At 43.1% G+C, this 22,014-nt stretch overlaps 1 protein-coding gene across 2 annotated transcripts; it reads right to left on the bottom strand.

Annotated features, from left to right (window-relative positions):
- Positions 1-1,931: 1,931 nt before the first annotated feature.
- On the bottom strand, positions 1,932-21,603 carry LOC144937741 (N-myc-interactor-like). 2 transcript variants are annotated; one of them, XM_078865184.1, is made up of 11 exons: positions 21,532-21,590; positions 18,325-18,363; positions 15,504-15,540; positions 14,476-14,514; positions 13,972-14,130; positions 11,684-11,800; positions 8,222-8,390; positions 6,259-6,365; positions 5,902-6,088; positions 4,647-4,753; positions 1,932-3,595 (listed from the first exon to the last, which is right to left on the bottom strand). In XM_078865184.1, exons 2-11 carry the CDS (start codon positions 18,342-18,344, stop codon positions 3,407-3,409), a joined length of 1,131 nt encoding a protein of 376 aa, XP_078721310.1. In that variant the 5' UTR covers positions 18,345-18,363; positions 21,532-21,590; the 3' UTR covers positions 1,932-3,406. The 2 variants fall into 2 exon arrangements, with proteins under 2 accessions (XP_078721310.1, XP_078721318.1); XM_078865192.1 differs by lacking the exon at positions 15,504-15,540 and having other exon boundaries at positions 21,532-21,603.
- Positions 21,604-22,014: the final 411 nt, after the last annotated feature.

Below are 22,014 nucleotides of genomic sequence, written 5' to 3'. Positions count from 1 at the left end.
TGTATTGAAAGATGTTTGTCCTTCCGATTGTAACTCAAGAACCAACAGTAGTTGAGTGCGAGGTTGAGAAATACAACAAAATGATCGAATTAATTTCTGAAACCAAAATATTAATGTTTTTGAGAGAGCGTGATCTGACCTGGAGTGGCCAAAACACATTTAATTACATGATTATTGGATGGATGCAATAGCTCCCGATAGACCCTTATTGACGGACGCCTGAATTACGTGATAGAGTATTCACTTTCTTTTTCATCGTTATCATACAACACCATATGCACACAGTAACATCCAACCAGATGCCTGCTTTGATAGCCTCATCGCTTGACACGTTTATCTCGTGAAGGTACAAACAGTTGTAGTTAAAGAGAGACTAGGTCTAGACTGTGTCGTATGTTCCAGAACATTCCATCAATGTACGTGCAGAATGTGGCCATGTATTATACTGAAACACTCACTTTCACAAAAGATCAATCGCCTTTTTAAACACTACCAGGCTTCAATTTGCTTTCAGACAAGTCACACAATTTAATAATGGGACAGTCTCGGTTTTCTTTGAAGGAAAATGTTACCTATATAATCTACATATACCCAAAATGCACAACGGCAATGCATAGTTTAATTTAAGACCTAGGTTTTCATAGCCAACGTGATTCATATCTGAGGTTAGGCCACGAAATTATCACACCAAACGTGTCATGAACCCTCCTCCACCCAACACATGCAAATAAATGATCACGTGTACAAGCGTTTAAACTCGCCAATTAATATCGTTTCAGCTCACCCATTTGTTGAAATACATTTTCACAACCATATTTGTGTCGATGGGTTTGAGGCTGGTCAAATAATTACGTGGCCTCACCCAAAAATCTATTATGGATTATGCTTTTGTTTCGTGTTATTGAATACACATCTACCGTGTGAATTATAGTGTTTAAGTATAGATTGGAGTACAGTAATGGGTGACCACTTCCTGACAACCTTTGATCAAGACTACATACAAATGCTAAAGGGAATTATAACTTGCCAATTCCTACATGAAGTTAGATCTCGTATCTCTGTAGATTCCAAACTGCTCAAACACGATGGGTGGTGGAGTGGGGTCGTGTGCTGCATGTTGTTCTATGCAGCCTCAAACCTCATAAAATGGTTTTAGAATACAGTAGTTGCAAACATTTAAAGGTAAAAAAGTAATTATTTACGTCATGACGTCTTTGGAAATGACAGCCAATATAACCAGCTCGTGTGAAATGTGTTCAGAAGACAACCAGGTTAACATGTTATTCATTTGACTACCATATTGTGTGTAATGTGGCTGCAGAGTAATTCATTTTGGGGAAACAAGCAATGTGTTCAATGAGCATGTGTCATCGAGATCAATAAGTGTGCCACTACGACGACAGCTTTGGGAACGTAGCCGTTTCCAAAAAGTGGGTTCTCGTTTATGAGCATTGGGGCGATACTCATCTCCTGTTTACAGCCCTGAGCTAGTGATGGAATTGTACATTCCTATGGCGGGGGTCCGTCCTTAGGTCAACCACTGTTGACTTCCCCCACCGAGTGATACTCATTTCACCGACCCCAAAGGATGATCGGCTGTGTCAACCTCCCGACGTGAGATTTGAACTCCCAACAATCCGATTGTGAGATACACGCTCTCACCGCGGAGCAAACTTGTTTGCTTTGTTTAATCAGCAAATGTGTAGCTGCTGCTGCTATCGTCGCTAGCATTGCCCGTGGGGGTGGACTTGGCATAGTCGTTACACTTCTTAATTTAGAACACGGGATTTCCAGACTGCTTGCGCACAGCAATGTCATGAACCTTTGACTACATTGCTCAAGTCAGTTTTTATTGCTGAAAAGGTCGCCTGTCGATGCCAGTTTCATTTCTTACAACACACACACACGAGTATACAATACGATTCTCAAAACACAGTTAAGTAATTGTTTATTCAGAACCACGTAAAGAATTTAACATCCAGAGGTATACATGTGAATAAAACTGCCTTGTGATGTGTTTTGCGACCACGACACGTGTGCACAGTATGGTATGAACACAAATGCAGCATAATTGCACTTTTGTTGTTCCACGTCATGGCTTCAAGTGTGAACCGATTTCATTTCCCCAATCTCTGCCTCATTGAATATTACGTACTGCAGTAGTAAACACACCGCCATGTTACATGATTGGGGTACAGTGATCGATTGATCAATACACCTAAGCTCACTGTCATAAGATGTGTATGCTGACATGGATGGGTTTACATTCCGTGCAGACAGTAGAACTGCTATCATTAACTGCACTGTTCACAGAACAAAGTTGTTTCATACTCATCAGGCCCCATGGTGTAGTGTAGTCTCGAACTCTTATCCCAATTTTAACTTTCTAGCCTGCCTATGTTCTTTGAAGAAGGGCAATTGCCCAAAACATCACCCATTATATATTTTCCCTATAAGGCCATTGTGTCATTGACAAACGTGTTCAGTTTTCGTAAAAAAGAGATCAAGGATAGACTCATGAATTGAATCGCTATTGTGAATGCCAAATAATCCCGATTACAAAGCGACAAAACATCGTCCGTGTTGAAGTATAACAATAAGTCACTTGTGTGGAGATTACAGTACCTACAGTGTTACGAGACCAAACCAGTTACACAGCAAACATACAACCTATTCCACCCGAAAATATCTTGTTGACAACATCTGTAAAGAGGAAGTTCACGCCAATTGAGTTTCGTTTGTACTGTCTCGTGTTTAACATTTGCCAAAGGTTAACGCTACATGTTTAAACTGCCAATGTTGCATTATTTGTATTTTATCATTGCTACAATTGTGTTAAGTGGTTTGCATTGTTATTCAATCATGGGGACATCTAATTACGTGTATAAACAAGTGCCTTTAACATATGTTCCATTTAAAACATGCACATGTTTAAAAGTTTACTGTATTCATCTTGGCGTCCATGAAAAATGTACAGAAATGTGAAGTCTTTTTTTATATACTGTATGTAAATTGCTGTACTGTACTGTAATTGATATATCGAATTAAACTATATGCAAAACCAAACCAATGTGGATCTTCAAACCTCTTAGACTCTTTAAAAGTTCACACAAAAAATTTAAAGATAATTAAATGATTAGGTTATTTTCGTTAACATAAGTAAACTAAATAGATTCCTTTATTGATAACATCTATCCTGAATGCATGCCATATGCCATATAGTGGGCTGATTAACGTATCTATTACTGTGATGTCTCCAGCCTGCATACGCATCTCACGTGTTATCGCAGACTGTGCTTTACCCTATATTATATATTATAATGCGATTTTCTTCATAACGCGATGTTCTTCAGGAATGAAACTACCGCGTTATAGGAGAGCAGACTGTATATGTGTGTGAGCTCCGTCACTTGTCAGCTATAAAGCCCACCAAGGCGCACTTGCTCTTGGGTATGTACACGATGTCCTCCACCTCACCGCCACCATTGCTAGGCTTCTGGAAGTGGATCTCAAGTTGGTCCTCCATCTCCTCTTGTGTCAACACCTCCTGTATGCCCGTCAATAATACGGTCCGCCTGCTCACCGCTGTGAATGTCTGTTGGAGAGTGCAGGTATGGGTGTTTGTGCACACAAAATCATATATTTCTTGAACACGTTTTCAGTGTAAAAGCATTCAGTTAGGCCCACAGCCTGTGCAAACCAATCCCATGGCCCAACGCTAACGTGTTCACGGCTTGTTACAGAGGTTCACGATTCAAGGCTGGTGGCCACTCTGGTTGTTATTGCGGGTTTATTAACCACGTACGATAAGTCCTCGCTTAACACATGTTCACACGACGCATTTTTCACTATTACGCGATTCTTCCATTAGGGAATACATTCCACACAGTGTGAGCGGTCGACGACGAAATACTTTCTTGAGCTTTGCAGCTGAGTGGTATGATTCAGTACGTGGAATGATACGGTATGATATAGTATGTGGTGGTGTACCCTCATCTCAATTCTTTGTCCCACCATGGGATTACTGCAGGCTGATTTTTTTGTGCAAATGAGTAATTCCCTGCTTAACGCATTTTTGCGGAACGTGGCACTTTTCAGGAACACAACTACCGCGTTAAACGAGGAATTACTGTTTACTCAACATCTGCTGCACAGTGGACGTAGATCCCATGACATCATTCAACACAAGTAAGCCACCGTGTGCCAGGGTCATGGTCTAAATTTGACAAATTTGAAAAATGACCCACAAATTACTCAAATTGGATTACACAGCAATCATCGCCCCTACTGCCAGACTAATGTCCGTTTTTAGGCCAGGTGCTAAGTCACTTTGTGCCCGAAGGGATAACTGCCACTGGAGGTGCCCTGTCAAATGTTTTAGATGAGATGCCATGCAAGTCGCCTGTCATGTGTAAAGCGCTCTAAGAAGCCCTGGCATAACCAGTGCTCTATCAAAAACAAATTATCATTATAGATCACTTTGTACGACCTGCCAGACTTCTAGGGCAGCCTTCATATTGAGCTGCTACAGAGCCTATTACGGTAAGTGCCAAGCCCCAGGACGAACATAACCAAGACCAATTCATCTTTCAGTGGTCCTGTATCTAGCTCTGTACAATTCAAAGAATACCCATTGCATACCATACCTTGAAATTCATAAGGTCTCCATTTAAAACAGGAGATACCTTGACGCGTATGTCCTCCCTTCCAATGCTAATATATTGCTTCTTTTGCCGGACAGCTGAACCTGCAACTGAAGAATAGCATAGACACGGTGAACACATGACAATGTAACAGGAAAAACCTGAATAATCTGGTACATTTAAAATAATCTGTTCATTCACTTTTACATCAATTCAATTACATTTTCTTTACCTACCATTAGGGCCTTTTGTAGTTATTTTTTTGTGAGAGACATCTGCATTTTAGTACAAACACAGTTATTGAAAAATGTGGTTTTCTTTTTTACAATTGTCAGGAATTTTCTAATGTGGGATTTAGTTTACTCGAGAGTATATAAGAGCTTATTGTAAGTGATGTCAAAGTTCACTTTACTGAAAATGGTATTTTTAAATGCTATTGCTTCATAGCACTAAGACATGCACAATTTACATCTGCCAAATATTTAAGTACCAAGTACTTAGTTATACATTCGAATTTATGTCTGCACAGAAGAATGACATACATAAAAGTCCCAAAAGTGTCACGTGATCTATTGAGGCACCCCTCTTTGGAGCAGCCAAAAGGTCATCTCAACATGACCTTAGGCAGCAGGGTGGTGCAATGATAACATTTGTGACTTGCAGCAATCATCATCTGGGATCGATTCCTAATTTGGGTGCCTTTCTGCATGGACTTTGTACGTTCTCCCCTTGTACTACATGAGGTGTTTCTAGATTCTATAGTTTCCTCTTATAGCTAAAAAATACAAATACTGTAACTTGTATTGCTCAAACATTCCAATGCTGAAAATTACCTATAATTTACTTAATTGGGATTACGCATTGCTACATCACCCCCTACCGGGAGAAATTAGGACCCTCCTGAAAAAGACTTGCAACTCGGTACAATGTATGTTGAACCTCTTTCTCACACCATACGTAACCAACCGTGCTAATCAGAGGTGCGGGGAGAGGACAACAAACTAAACACAAAAAGCAGTTGTAAATAAATTAATTTTCAATATAGATTTAAAAGTGCATAGCTCCAGTGTTTTCATAATATCGGAAGGAAGAGTGTTCCAGATAGCCGCAGAAGCACATCTGAAAGCGCGCGATACAATAACCATCTTTGTTCGATGGCTAGCCAGTAGCCGCTGTGAAGATGAAAGCCTCAGTGAGGCTTTCTTCGGTAAACATAATAATAAAACGTGAAGCAGTGACAATGGACCTGTGCACTTACCACTGGACTTCACAAACGTAATAATAGCTGTCCGTTCCTTCTTATTGTACTCCACTTTCTCTATATCACCCCCACCATTCTTGACTTTGTAGAAATGCAACTCCAACTTATCCGTCATCTGTTCTTCGTCGAGGATGTCTGGAATTTCTGACACAATAATCTGCTGTCTACTGACTTCAGTTGAAATCTGAAGAATACACGCAGTGAATGTTTCAGATTCTGTAGTGCCCAGTTGTGTACTTGTATTTAATGTGCCAGTATTTTCTGGACAAAATAATACAAAGTTAGAGAATGAAACACAATTATTCAATGGTACACATTTTATTCATGGCGTGCAGTTAGTTGTGAACCTCTCACCTTGAACTCCTGAATGGCTTCGAGCACAGGCGACTGAGCCTTCATTTCTATTTTGAAACCGTCGAACGCTACATTGTGACATTTTGCAGCGATTACATTTTGAGCAACTGTAAATAAACAGAAACCATTCCTGAAGTTGCTTAAAGATTAAGATGTCAGTTTACAGTACAATTGTTGCATTGGAGATACTCATGAGAATGCTCAACTATCGTTTTTAGTTTGCATAAATTGCTTTGCCAAGTGAGATCCGAGTATTGGAATAGTGTGGTGGCATATTGGTTAGCACACTGCACTATGACTGGCAAACTGTTCGATTCCTGGCTCGAGCTAACACCATGGGTGAGTGGTCTCTGCAATAGTGCTGGGCTCCACCCCACTTCAACAACTCACACTGGCCAGCTTGGTGAAGTATGTTTATGCAACTCCGATTTTACTAAAAGTGCATAAAGAGGCCTTTACGCAGCACTGGATTGACAAAGAGTTGTACAAATGTACTCGTAATGTAGGAACAATAGTAGGTAGAGACCTGGCTTTTTTACATTTTCAAGAGAAATAGCAACCCCGATGTACTTTGGACATGACCGCCTGTCCCTCCCTCCCTGCCAGCCGGCCAAACTTGTATAGAGCCCTATCTTCATCAACCTTTCTCTCGTCTTCTCATACGATATATTGCAGTTTAGCTCCAATGTCTCGCTTTGTCTTTGATTCTATTTCTAAATTTCTTTGTCCCCTCTCCTCCCTCCGCTGTATCTTACCCACTTCCCTTCCCCTGTCTCTCCATGTTTCTCTCACATCTCACTCTCGCCCTCCTTGTTCCCACCTCTCCCTTCTCCCGTCTAAATCTCGCTTGCCTCTCCTTGAGCCTCTCTCCCACTGCTTGTCACATTCCCTTGCTGTCCTCATTCCGTTTTGCTCTCTCCTCTCCATTTCATGCCCTTTCAAGCTCTCCCATCCCTCCTCTCCGTCTCTTCTTCCCTCCTCTATCTCCCACCCTCACCTCTCTCTTCTATCCCCCACCCTCACCTCCCTCCTCTATTCCCCTCCCTGAACTCCCTCCTTTGTTCTTATATAGTACGCCAGCATGAGTATGATAGCACATCCGGGGTGGAGGTCAGGTGGGATGCTGGTGACGCAATCACGTAGATGAAGTCACCACCACGCACGACCACTTGGGACTGTGGCACCCAGCCATACAGGAATCCACCCAGGTTATCCAGCCAGAAAACTTTTTTCTCATATAGTATAAAAGTTTATCTAAAATATTCTTAGGTTTTTTCGGTAAAGTCACGTAGGTAAAACATTAAAATTAATGAAAGTAAAATAAAATAAAAATCACACAGGGGCTGCGTAGCTAGTTAGCACGTCGGAGTCTCGGTCGTTATCGGAATGAACCAGACAATGAACCAGACAAAACTAGCTACGCGGCCCCTGTGTGATTTTTTTTTTTACTTTCATTAATGTTTTACCTACGTGACTTTACCGAAAAAAACCTAAGAATATGAATCATTGCAGTCACGAAAGCTTCAAATCTAGAATTTATCTAAAATCTTATATGTTAATATCATAAGCCATATGGGATAATAGTGTCCGATTTACGACGATTACCAGTTATATTTAACACTTAAGAAAATATTAATCATATGTTACGTTAAAAATACTTCCGGTTTCATGTTTGGATTAATGTAGGGTAACATAGAAAAAGGATGAGGTGCTGTATAACGATTCGTTAACCAAATCCTATTTTTCCCATATACCTTTGAGTTTGCAGATGGCGGATTTGCCGATTGTGGCTATTTTCAAGAACGTATGGTCAAAGTCTTGGTGTACAGGGTATCGTGGATTATTAGATCGCAATTTATTGGAGTTCTCCTGTATATGTGAAAATGTTAATTATTTTAGCAGGAAGATGAAGAATAACAATGGAAAAACGTGCAGATCCTTGCCAATGAATAAGAAAACATACCTTCTTCACTCTCAAACGTGATGAGCGCTTGCGGTCCTTTCAGAGGGTAGATGATGCGTGGAACGAATTCATATTCAACTATAATTGGTATTTTTGAGTCCCTTTCAATCAACTTCATGGGCACACTCTTGGAAAAGCTCATCGACTTCTCTGGCAGTGATGCTGAAAGCTGAAATAATTAACATTTTCACATATACAGGAGAACTCCAATAAAATGTATACTTTCATTATTAATTCATATTACCGTATTGATGAAACATGAACAGTGGTATGTATTGCATGTTACAAATATTACGCAAAACATCATTCCATTCTATTTAGGATCTATCTAGCGCCCTTTCCAGGCCACATTACAATACAAGCCGACAGCGGTACATAAGGGTCAAAAGGGGAGCAACTGGTGGGGTGGAGCGGCTGTCAGTGAGGGAGGTGACGGAAGGAATGGAGGGACAGGGGCTGGGAATGGAGCTGATATTGCAGCAGGGGTAGGGAAGGAGGAATGAGGTGGAGGAGTGTGATGGTGAATGAGGGTGACAGATGGGTGCAACGTGGATGAGAGGCAGCGGGGTATGGGGCACATGCGTGAAGTGGTAAGATAGATAGGTGCTTTGGCTGGGCATGGATGAGGGTAGGTAGTGGCAGAGGTCTGGTGGCCGGATAGTTGAGCTGATTGAGGAGCACAGAGGAGGGCTGGGGGAGAGATGTGGTTAGGTGCACACAGAGAAAGCGAGAAGTGGCAGCCGGGTCAGGAATTATGGTCGTAGGAGGAAGAGGACCAGGGGACTGGGAGTGGGTTAGAGGCGGGGGAAGGAACCGGTAGAGGTGGAGGCAGTGGAAGAGAAAAAGCAATAGAAAAGAGAAAGGACCTGAGGGCAGAGGGAAAGAAGGAAAGCGAGGGGGAGAGTCGAATGTGGCGACGTAGTTTGTTCCAGTGTAACGGGGTCAAGAATAAAGAAAGAACGAAAGCGAGACTGGGTGCAAGGAAGTGAAGGAACAATGAGAAAAAGGGAATATGAAGATGGGAGGGAGCATGAAGGGATGTATAAATAAATGAAAGAGAAGAGAAGTTGGGGAGGGGACAATACCGTGCAAAGCTTTGAATACTCGGGTGAGGAATTAAAAAAGACAGCGGTGATCGGTGTTGGAGAGGAAAGCAGTGAGATGCATAGGGAAGGTTGAGTACAGTGTGTGCAGCTACGTTTTGCATGTGTTGGAGAGAGATAAGGCGTAAGCAGGGAGACCGACCAGGAGTGAGTTGTACGATGAGTTTGGCAGCAGTGGTAGTGATGAGGGGGCGGATTTTCCTGATGTTGTACAGATGGTAACGGCGTGTGCGAGTGGTGTTGGCAATGTGGGAAGTGAAGGAAAGAGTGATATCAAAGATAACACCAAGAGTGAGGGTGGAAGAGTTTTGGTAGAGGCTAAAGGGGGGGGGGGGAGAAGTGGAGGGTGCAAGAGGGGGGTGAGCGAGAGGATGGAAAGAAAAGCACCGAGTTTTTGGAAGGATTTAGGGAAAGGAAGTTTTGGGTCATCCAGGCTTGTACGGCTGTCAGACAGGACGAGATGCGGTGAATGATTTGAAGGAGAAGAAAATTTGAGTGTCATCGGCAAAGAGGTGATAGGAGATATCAAAGGAAGAAAGAATAGACTCTAGGGGAGATGTGTAAACAGAGAACAGAAGGGGACCAAGTGTCGAGCCCTGGGGGACACCAACCGTGACAAGGGTGGTGGAGGAAGAGCAGTGGTTGAAAGAGATAGTCGTTAAACAGGAAGTTAGGAAGGAACAGATCCAAGAAAGATGGGTGTCAGAGATGCCGAAGTTGGAGGGAGTGGATAGGAGGATGGAGTGGTCGAGGCAGAAGACAGATCGAGAGAGATGAGGGCGGAGGATAGACCGGGGTGACGTGAGTTGGTCAAGTGGTTGTGGGTGTGAAGGAGGGCGGTTTCAGTGGAGTGGAGAGGGCGGAACCCAGACTGGTGGAGGGGATACAGCGAGTGGGAAGAGATGTAGGATGAGAGGCAGGAGTGCACTAAGAATTCATAGAGTTTGGAGAAATAAGAAAGCAAGGAAATATGGTGATTCGTGTGCAGGGATAGAAAAATCTAGAGAAGGTTTTTTGAGAAGCGGTATGCTGATGGCAGTTTTGTAACGGTTGGGGAAGGTGCCGGAAAAGAGGGAAGAGTTAAAGAGAGCCAAGAGAAATGGAATAATGGTGGGGAGAATGGATGGAAGAAGGGAAGGCGGAAGGGGATCGACGGAGGAAAAGGTAGGGTGGGGTTTGGAGATGACGGTAGACAGCTCCAGAAGGGAAACAGGGGAGAAAGCATTTCAGGAAAAAGTAGTAGGGTGGAGCGGAGAGGGGTTGGTAGGTGCAGGGATGTCAGGTGGTTGCGCAGTGAGCAAGGAGGAGCAGATGTGGTCGATCTTGGTCGTGAAGTAGTTGGAGCGGACCACAGGAGTGGGGGCGGAAAAAGAAGTGACAGGTGTTGCAGAAGATGGATGGAGCAGAGAGTTTAGGGTATTGAAGAGTCGGGTGTGGAAATAGGGAGGAAATGAGGGAAAGAAAGTATGATTGGCGAGAAACCTCCAGGGCCGAATTGTAATTTGATAATAGGGAAGTATATGAGGAACGTGATTCATGAGTTGGTGAGGTCCTCCAGATGCGCTCCGCTTTGTGCACGAGCCGGCGCTGTGACTTGAGCATTGGTGATAACGAAGGGCATGGGGGGGGGGGCGTTGCAGAGGGTTGAAGGAGAGTAGAGGTGCAAGCGCATCTCGAGAGGATAAAAGTACTGAACTTATGACAGAAGAAGCAGTGTTGGGGTGCAGGGAGCAGAAATCAGAGATGGGGGGAAGAGATGAGGAACCAAGGAAAGAATTGCGCAGTGTTCAAGGGAGCGTAGGTTGCAGCGGAGGTGTGGAGGTGCGGGGGAAGGTGGGGGGCCGGGAACTAGGAGTGTCACGGTCATTAGTGAGTGATCGGACGGAGGGCAAGGGTCAACTAAAGGATTGGAAACTGAGCACATATGCTCAGTGTCTGAAAATGACCCGCGTAAAAGGTCAGCTTTAATATAAGCTTAACAATTGAGCAGTGAAATGCACGTTTAAAATTGGAATATGAAATAACCATTAATGTTTGGCTGTCAAAATAATAAATTGGTCTAGGCTTAGTTTGTTGGTGCATCACTGCAATCAGCACTTTAAAGACATGGGTTGGTTGATCAAAATCATGTTTTTAACTCCTGAACCCAGTGTTCTGAGAGAGGACAATACAGAAATTTAGTTATTGCGGGCATCTGTGTAGACCAATTGCTTAAAATATGTGATAATCACCTCTCATGAAGTGTGACACCAAAGCTGACAAAAAGCAGAAGCCCATTACTTGTTTCGAGTACCGTAATAGAATTAAAAGTATTGTGAATAGGATTATGAGATGTGGTAATATGCCAATCTATGCCTACCTGTTGTTTCTCCTCCAGCTTTTGACACTTGGATGTAGCGTTTTCCAACTCTTCCTTCAAGACTTCCATCTCCTGTTTATGCTGGCTTATTTCTGCCAGTTTTTTCTGCACCTCCGCCTGTGGGAGACATCAGAAGTTACAACAACAGCACGAACAGTGATGATTCATATTCAACTCAAATTTATCTAGTGACTAGGGATGCACGGAACACTTCTTTTTACCCTTTGGCTGAATACCTAATGAAATATTTTGCTATATTTGAATAAGAAGCTGAGTAGTACCTCTCTGTCTCACCACATCTGCTCAGGGCCACACTGGTTTCTGAGGCAGCACTGAGCCAGGTGCCCAAACAAAACTTTCCAGGGACTGCATGGGACCCTGCTCCCTGCCCTCCCTCATCCCACTAACTTCTTGCGCACTCCTTGTGTTTTCACCTTACTCACGTTCTTGTCTGCCCTCTCTCATTGCCCCATATCACCCTTCTCTGTGCCCTCTCTCATTGCCTTACCTCACCTCTCTCAGTGCTCTCTCTAACATCGCACTGCCTCTCACCTTTCTCACTGCCCTCCCTCTCACCTCTCTCTCTCTCTCTGCTCACTAACTTTTCATCTCTCACTATCCTCTTTCACCTCTCTCTCTCACTGCCCAACGCTCACCTTCCTCACTGCCATCTATCACACCCCCCCCCCTCTCTCCCACTGCCCTCGCATCTGTCTCACTGCACCCCCTCACCTCATGCCTCCATCTCAGAGTGCGTGCGAATGCGAAACTCACAAATGCACGTCTCCACCAACGTAAGCCAAGGCTAAGAGTCTCGTGCAGGTCACAAGTCCCCACCCCCAACAATTGCAGAATAACACGATATGCGTTATGTCATACGATGTAAAGACAGTACGGAGCGATAGCGGGACAGTATGGTTCCCCGGGACCATGGTTACTAATGGTCGTGCTCATGATGATTGATGAGACAAACGTTGACAGGGTCACGTGAGGGGGAGCACGGGATACAATGGGGGGGTAAGTGTAGATTTGAAGCTTTCGTGACTGCAAGGCATCACACTCCTAGGTCTTTTCGGTAAAGTCACGTAGGTAAAACATCAAAATTAATGAAAATAAAATAAAAAGAAAAATCACGACGTTTCGGAGGCAACACAAGTCTCCGTCATCAGGTGGGACCGTCACAGCCGAATTAGCTGCATCAAGTGAGGTCATATACTTGACTTGATGCAGCTAATTCGGCTGTGACGGTCCCACCTGATGACGGAGACTTGTGTTGCCTCCGAAACGTCGTGATTTTTCTTTTTATTTTATTTTCATTAATTTTGATGTTTTACCTACGTGACTTTACCGAAAAGACCTAGGAGTGGGGTAAGTGTAATTAGAGCGGTGAGTGACAAGAGCAGGTGCGGCGAGGAGGATTCGAGAATAGGGGCGTCCATCGTCTGCGAGTTGTCTTGAGACTAGAAGCTACGTTGTCTCTGAATAGACTCGTCTAACTACCCAAGTGTATATTGTCACCCGCGGTTACTCGTTGTCAGTGGACTTTATTCATAATACATTTTCAGAAGACAAGACGGCGTCTCTGAGAGCTACATTACACATGAGTTACTCTGTGATTATGATTGCCTCCTGTTCTAGTTTTCCCAGGATCATCCTCTCGTACCGATTTTCCATGACATTAAAAGGCCAGTTTTTGTCAGTTGCATAATAACACTGAACTCAAGACGATGAATATAAAATTGCACATTTAGTTCTCCCCTCTTCTGGTTTTGTGCGATATTATTTCCGTGATATGTCCCGGTTTTTTGTGTACCTCAGAGGTGACGACCCTAGCTTGGGAGGGTAAAACAAATATATACTATCCCAAGTATTAGTTTGCTTTTATCGATATATTCAGCTGAATTAGAATAACGTACTTTTTTTTAAACTAAATTTTATAGCGAATGGGAAATTCAGTATATTCCTAGTATTTACGTTGTCTTCCTGACACACGTGAGTAGAATTTACACTATAGAAATGTAATCTACTTTGAAAATGCGTCTTGCTTAGTTATCATACAGATGCACTGTGAGATGCGAGATGCAATGAAGCCAAATCCTCCGGCACGACCTGTCAATGACCTGCACGTGAACGTGACAACTCCAAAGTCTCCGAAGTTGTTGTTGAAAACCAACAACAGGACTAAAATAATGACTTAGACATGGTATGGTAAGCCTTGTTCTCAGGTCTCATTCTAAGATACTGTATAATTGAAAATGAAACCGTTAATAATGATTTGTGTAGCTTACGTGTTCATTATCGATAGCCTTTTGCAGATCCCGAATCTTCTTATCATAATCCCTCTGCATTTGCTCCATTTCATGCTCCTTTTTCTTTAAGGCTTTCTGAGCCTCCAGCCTAATTTTCCTCATTTCATTGTTTTCATCTTCGGCAGCAGCAGTCGTCACCTGCACCAGACACAATTAAATCAGTTTAACTTTCCTGTGTGAAGGTTTGTGCGGATACAAAAAAAGAATTCATCGCCATTACAAGTCTTATGGTAGTGGAGAAAGTTGCTTTTTGTGGGACCTATTATCTGCACTTTACCACCCAGATAAAAGCTTACAAACCATAGATAAACGCAGATGATAGGATTTTCTAAATGCACAACATATCCACTGGGATAACAGGACTGTTACTTTACTCATGTTCACTTTGAGATTATAATTGCATTTCAGTGTGAATTCACACTACAATAGTAATTTTTATCAACTTTTGGTGAAGACATGCTTTTAATACATTTTTACACTTACATTGAAGTCAGGAGTGTCATCCATTGCTGTCTGATCAGCCTGTAAAATGCAAATTTAAGACATTATTCACATCATTGCTGTCACTGTCACAAGAGTGCCCACAAGGTCCCATATGGTATCGTTTAACTTAGACTAACATTTTCCAAGGTTTAAAAGGTGGAGATGACCAATATCATCCCCACCTCTACTCCACCTTTCAGCAAGAGTTCAAATGTCCATCCTCATTACAATCATCTTATTGTGGTGGAGACTCGCTGTCAATGGGTTCTATTACTTGCACTTTACCGCTCACATAAAAGGAGTACAATGTGTGGATGAACGCAGATAATAATGCGTCCATTTTGATGACAGGAGTTTGACTCACGTTCACTTTGAGATGTGGTTGCAGATGAGCACGAGGTGTAACAGCCAATTCTGGCTATCGCCTGATGAGGCTGGTTGTAATAGTTGGCAAAAGAACGTACTCAAATTGTCAATGGTGTGGGTTTACTCTCCAACACACTAGTGTGTTGATCTAGTAACTAATTGACATGTTTTGTTTATGTGACAAACTTAATTGGCTGTGTCGGGCCGTGGTGGGTTTTTACGACGCATTTATATTTACCCCATCTAACCCAAAAAAAAAACCTATATTATGCATATTCATACCATTATATTTATGCCAATTATATTTATGCCAATTCCAATGACCAAATCACCTGGAGCGTCCCTGACCGAGCTTGTCAGAAATCAGTAACTGCAGGTTCGAGCCTGAATAGTGCTTGCATGGGTCACCACCATGCACAGGTTATTGGCTAATACGGGGCTATGTGGTGGGCCACAGAGGGCAGTGCCGTAAAATCCATTGTTGTACTGTTCTTATAGGATCCCGAGTATATGCTCCCCACCTTCACCAACTCACACTGACCAGCGTACATGGTAAAGTATGATAAAATAACCCCCATGATGGTCACACATCCAAAAACAAGGTCTGCATAGTAGACCACTGCCTGCTTCTATCATTTGCCAGCAGAATTTCAGATGCTCACCTGTTGTTGTTTTTTGGAATGTTTTATCACCAGAAGTCTGGGTAATGAAAAAACAGGAAGGGATTCACATACGCTAAGAAATCACGTAGTGAGAAACGAAAAGTTCCTGGGCCTACATTGCTCACTGAATATTTTCTAAGTCGCTGGAAGACTGGAGTAGTAGGCACGATGACTTGTCGTAGTCACAGCCATGACGAGAGGTATGATCAGGGGTCGGCAACCAAAATAATAAGAGGAGATTTTTTTTTTCGAATTATGTAAAAACACTCAACATTTCCAGAGGCGCAATGCATGTGAATACGAGACTCTGGACCTTGATGAATAACGTCACGAAGCTGTCCTTAAAGATCCGCCTGCTGCTCTGGAGCCGCACGTTGCAGCCTCTTGCCCAAGGTAAACGGGACTCCCATGGTAAACGGGACTCCCATGGTAAACTGGACTCCCATGGTAAACTGGACTCCCATGGTAAACTGGACTCCCATGGTAAACTGGACTCCCATGGTAAACTGGGCTTCCATGGTAAACTGGACTCCCATGGTAAACTGGGCTGCCATGGTAAACTGGACTTTCATGGTAAACTGGATTCCCGTGGTCAGGGGCCGCAAAGCAAAATAACAAGAGCCTTTTTTTTTCTAATTCGGTTAAAAGCCCCCCCAATATTTCAAGAGCTGCCATACAGTTCTTAAAAGAGCCGCAGGTTAACGACCCCTGTGTTATGATGGATGCGGTATGCCGGGGTAAGGAAATACATTTTAGGTCCTAGACCAGGACAGACCCGACTGAATGGAAACAAGTTAACTCGTCATACTGCATTTGGCAGTCGTGCACAAGCACGAATACGATGTACGTGCTATGAAGAAGGGCCCATCGGTAAAATGTTGCCTATTATTTACATTTTATTTTCCTTTTGAGACCACATACAGCGTTGTCAGTGAATTTGTTGAGTTTTGTCGCTATTCAGGATAAATTAATCCCCATCGCTGACCAAATAGCAGCACGCGGTGTTTACAATTTATGTTTAATATGCTATCGAACCCCCCCCCCCTCTCCCCGCCACAATATATTTATAGATTGAAAACGAAATATAGGCTAATTTAACTGAACGTATATCGAATTCATGCTCACATGTATAAAGATACGTCGTCATAGAGAAATTCCGTACCCTGAGTCGCCGTATAAAGTTAACTATTTCATATTGTTTTCATTATACGCAGTACGCAACTATGATGACCATATATGTGAAGAGTATTATGAATCCACTAACAAATGATAGTTCAATGTGGCTTTGCATTCAATTATCTATATTTACCCAAACACAACCCAAGCCGAATGAACCTACTTTCAAATCCCCGTTCAGTTTATTGTAAATATCCTTGCTGGGTCAAATAGTTCCTTGAACAGGTAAAATATTACCATCCAGTATATACACAAATAATAATGGAATTTATAATATGCACAACAATTCACAGACATAAATCACCGAAACGAAGGCACAGAGGCAACACTCTCAGTGTTGCTCGAAAGCCAGGCATAAGTCCGTGACAACATTGTACTCAATACTTATGTTGAGTAGTTGTTGTGGTTGTAGACGGAGGTACTCGGAGACGGAGGTGAGTTAGGGGCTTCCGCCAGGGTTTATTAACAAGTATCACTATAAAGGGTTCCCTCTTGACCCCTTCCACTATCCCCGTTCCTCCAGTGACCCCGCTTACGTCACGGGGTCTCCCTTAAATACCCTCTGAGGCGAGACGTCACGTGCACTGCCCAGCGCGTGCGACCCCACGTCCCGTGATGTCACCGCACCGGACAGCGCACGCAACGCCACCACTCTCCTCTACTCCTCTACACTTATTTAAAGTGGTGCACGTTTAACATATAGACACAATAACCCAAAAACTTGATTATTACTAATATTCACGCTGCAGTATTCATTTCATACACTTACGGTGAAGCGATTATTAAATCCTTTATATTAAGTTCACTTGCTTGCTTGCTTGCGCGCTTACGACCGTGCAAATCTTTCGGTCGTTTTTTAACCCACTTCCCGTGATCCAATCGAGCTGACATTTTGCACACAGACTCGTTGTGCGTGACAATTTATTTTCGTGAAAAAAAATTCCATAAATTTACACTTTTTAGGAATTGTTTTATTATTATTATATTTTATTACCAATTGCTTAATGGTGGCAGGCAATCATCTGACCCATAGGTGGCAGCCATCTCAAACCAGAGGACGAGAGGACTCTAGCCGCCACGCATATAAAGGATTTATAGTGAAAAACTTTGTTTTTACGGGTTAATTTTTTTCCCATTGTCTACACTCGTCGTGTGGTTCGGCTCACCCTCCTTTGCTGCAGACATGACATTTTACCCACAATTGCTGTCATTGTCACAAAGGTGCCCCAAAGTTCATTCTGCTATTGTGTAACACTGACCAACCATTTCAAAGGTGTAAAGGGGGGGTGGTTGGGGGGGGAGTGGTAAATTTCCCCACCTCTCTCCATCTTTCAGGAAGAGTTCATTACAGTGTTTAAATGTCCATTCTCATTACAAGTCTTACGTCTTATGGTGGTGGAGAAAGTTGCTTTTGGTGGGTCCTATTATCTGCACTTTATCACGCAGATAAAAGCTTACAAACCGTAGATAAACGCAGATGCTAGGATTATCTCAATGTGCCACCATATCCATTGGGATAACAAGAACGTAACTATACTCATGTTCACTTTGAGATGATAATTGCATGTAAGTGCGAATTCACGCGACAGAATTAATTGTATCTACATTTGGTGAAGACATGCTTTTAATACATTTTTTCACTTACATCGAAGTCAAGAGCATCATCCATTGCTGTCTGATCGGCCTGTAAAATGCAAATTTAAGACATTATTGACATTGCTATCACTGTAACAAACGTACCCACAAGGTCCCATATGGTATCGTTTAACTTAGACTAACATTTTCCAAGGTTTAAAAGGTGGAGATGATCAATATCCCCACCTCTACTCCATATTTCAGCAAGAGTTAAAATATCCATCCTCATTACAATCATCTTATTGTGGTGGAGAGTCGCTGTCGATGGGTTCGATTATTTGCACTTTACCACTCAGATAAAAGGAGTTAATTGTGTGGATGAACGAAGATAATACTATCTGGTCAATGCGTCCATTTGGATAACAGGAGTTTTACTTACGTTCACTTTGAGATGTGGTTGCATTTAAGCACTAGGTGCAATAGCCAATTCGAGATATCGCCTGATGAGGCTGGTTGTAATTACTGACGAAACGTCATACTCAAAATGTATATATTGTGGATTTACTCTCCAACACACTTATGTGCTGAACTAGTAACTAATTGGCATGTTTTGTTAACGTGACAAACCTTACTAATTGGCTGTATCGGGTGGTGGCGGGTTTTTACGACGCATTTATATTAACCCCATCTAACCCCCCTGCATTATACAATTTCGTAGCATTATATTTAGACATGCCAATGACCAAATCACTTTTAGCGTGACTGACCGAGCTTGTCAAAAATCGGTAACTGCAGGTTCGAGCCTGAATAGTGCTTGCATGGGTCACCACCATGCACAGGTTATTGGCTAATACGGGGCTATGTGGTGGGCCACAGAGGGCAGTGCCGTAAATTCCATTGTTGTACTGTTCTTATAGGATCCCGAGTGTATGCTCCCCACCTTCACCAACTCACACTGACCAGCGTACATGATAAAGTATGAATAAATAACCCCCATGATGGTTACACATCCAAAAACAAGGTCTGTATAATAGACCACTGCCTGCTTCTACTATCATTCGCCAGCAGAATTTCAGATGCTCACCTGTTGTTCTTATTTGGAATGTTTTATCACCAGAAGTCTGAGTAATGAAAAAAACAGGAAGCGATTCACGTATGCTAAGAAATAGCGAAGTGAGAAATCCAAAGTTCCTGGGCCTACATTGCTCCCTGACTATTTCCAGAGTCGCTGGAAGACTGGAGTAGTAGGCACGGTGACCTGTCGTAGTCACAGCCATGGCGAGAGGTATGATTAGGGGGGGATAAGCAACCAAAATAACAAGGACACATTTTTTTTTTGAATTCGGTAAAAATCCTCAACATTTCAAGAGGCGCAATGCATGTGAATATGAGACTCTGGACCATGATGAATAACGTCACGAAGCTGTCCTTGAAGATCCGCCTGCTGCTCTGGAGCCGCAGGTTGCTAGCTCTTGCCCAAGATAAAAGGGACTTCCATGGTAAACTGGACTTCGATGGTAAACTGGACTCCCATGTTGATTTGAAGCTTTCGTGACTGCAGGAATCCATACTCTTTGGTTCTTTCGGTGAAGTCACGTAGGTAGAAAATAAAATAAACCAAAGAGTATGGATTCCTGCAGTCACGAAAGCTTCAAATCAACATGGGAGTCCAGTTTACCATCGAAGTCTAGTTTTTATTTTATACCTACGTGACTTTGCCGAAAGAACCAAAGAGAACCAAAGAGTATGGACTCCCATGATAAACTGGACTCTCATGATAAACTGGACTCTCATGGTAAACTGGACTCTAATGGTAAACTGGACTCCCATGGTGAACTGGGCTGCCATGGTGAACTGGACTCTCATGATAAACTGGACTCTCATGATAAACTGGACTCATGGTGAACTGGACTCCCATGGTAAACGGGGCTGCCATGGTGAACTGGACTCCCATGGTAAACTGGGCTGCCATGGTAAACTGGACTCTCAATGTGAACTGGGCTGCCATGATAAACTGGACTCCCGTGGTCAGGGGCCGGAAAGCAAAATATCTAGATATTTTTTTCTCTAATTCGGTAACCCCCCCCCTCCCTCAATATTTAAAGAGCTGCAAATGCAGTCCTTAAAAGAGCCGCAGGTTGATGGATGCAGTATACCGGGGTGCGGAAATCTGTGTTAGGTCCCAGACCAGGACAAACCCGACTAAATAAAAACAAGTTAACTCGTGATACTTGCATTTGGCAGTCGTGCACACGCACGAATACGATGTACGTGCTAGGAAGAATGGTCCATCGGCCAAAACGTTGCCTATTACTTACATTTTATTTTCCTTTTGAGGCCACGTACAGCGTTGCCGGTGAACGTGTTGAGTTTTGTCGCTAATCAGGTGACATTAATCCCCATCACTGACCAAATAGCCGCGCACGGTGTTTGCAATTCATGTTTATTGAGTTGCGTGCTCAAATAACTCGCAACGCACGTGTGAATATGTTATCCTCCTCCCCCCCGCCGCCACAAAACATGTCTAGATTCAAAACGAAATACTGTATGGGCTAATTTAACTCAACGTATATCGAATTCACGCTCGAATATGTAAGATACGTCGTTATAGCGAAATTCCGCCGTATAACGTGAACAGTTTTATATCGTTCTAATTGTGCGCAGTCCACAACTATGATGACCGAATTTGTCGGATTGTAAGACGCTCAGGAGAGTTTAAGACGCACTACGCCAGGCGTGTGCTCGTTTGTTTATTAAAGTTCAACAACAAAAAAGCACACACATACCCACGGATTATAAGACGCAACAACCCTTTGTGTCTTTGGGGGGTGGTAAACGCGTCTTATTAATACGTTGAGTACGGATGTGTTGTTGCTGCTGCTGTTCCTGGTGGCGCTGTGGTCAACGCGCTGCGACTCTTATTATTGACACGGGTGAATATCGCGGTGGTGGTGGTGCTCGACCCAACAATCACCCGCCATAGTAACGTGGAACGTCCACCACTTTCTCAAGAGTCTCCCACAGAAATGGGCTGCCATCTCATCAAAGCTCGTTACGATTCGAGAGACGTTAACACGACGACTGACACAGCAAGTCGTGGTGCATGCGTCTGTCGTACAAAACTACCCCGTGTGTGTGTGTATATATATACACAAGTATAACACACAAATAGGTGCATGCGTCTGTAACACAACTCACTGCGTGTGTATAAAAGTATAATTTACAAATAGTTAGGCAGAAAAGGGGGGGGGGGGGGCAAGTGTCACTCTGTACTCACTTCTCACTGCGCTTGCTTCCTTGTTCTGAGCTGAGACGCTCACGAGCCGTGCGCCTACTGCTGAGAATTGGCGTCACGTTTCGTGTTTTATCGCCGAATTGCCACCGTCCTGGCCAGCAGGGAGCGCCCTCTCGCCAGAGGCTTTCGCCTTTCGCGACGCTCCTCGAGCGCTCTTTTGGCAAACGCGTGAACGCGAACTTTAAAAAAAAAAGGAATGTTTAAAAAAAGTTTTTTTTAAACACGCTTTTATGAAATGTACTCGTAATGGAAGAACTCCACGACTCTAGGGAGTGGCCCCGAAGCTTGCAAGGGACCGTGGGCCATTACAGCCAACGTCAGTTGAGCGTGGACAATTAGACCCAGCCGAAACATCACATCTAAAAAATAATGTTTAAAAATATATTTATTATTTTAATGATAGAATATAGTATTGTGATCAGCAGAGGTGGGACAAAGTCATTGTTATGCAAGTCACAAGTAAGT

Source organism: Lampetra fluviatilis, chromosome 2, assembly GCF_964198595.1.
Source record: "Lampetra fluviatilis chromosome 2, kcLamFluv1.1, whole genome shotgun sequence".
NCBI classification, from domain to species: domain Eukaryota; kingdom Metazoa; phylum Chordata; class Hyperoartia; order Petromyzontiformes; family Petromyzontidae; genus Lampetra; species Lampetra fluviatilis.
The sequence above is the reverse complement of the archived record's forward strand: the minus strand, read 5'-3'. Positions and strand labels throughout refer to the sequence as shown.

Excerpts from the sequence above, each read along its gene's own strand:
- LOC144937741 (XM_078865184.1), bottom strand. The coding sequence starts at position 18,344 with ATGATGCTCTTGACTTCGAT. Across the intron at positions 15,541-18,324 it reads ATGATGCTCTTGACTTCGAT|ACTTCTGGTGATAAAACATT; the intron begins GTAAGTGAAAAA and ends TTCATTACCCAG. Across the intron at positions 8,391-11,683 it reads AGCTGGAGGAGAAACAACAG|CTTTCAGCATCACTGCCAGA; the intron begins GTAGGCATAGAT and ends TAATTATTTCAG.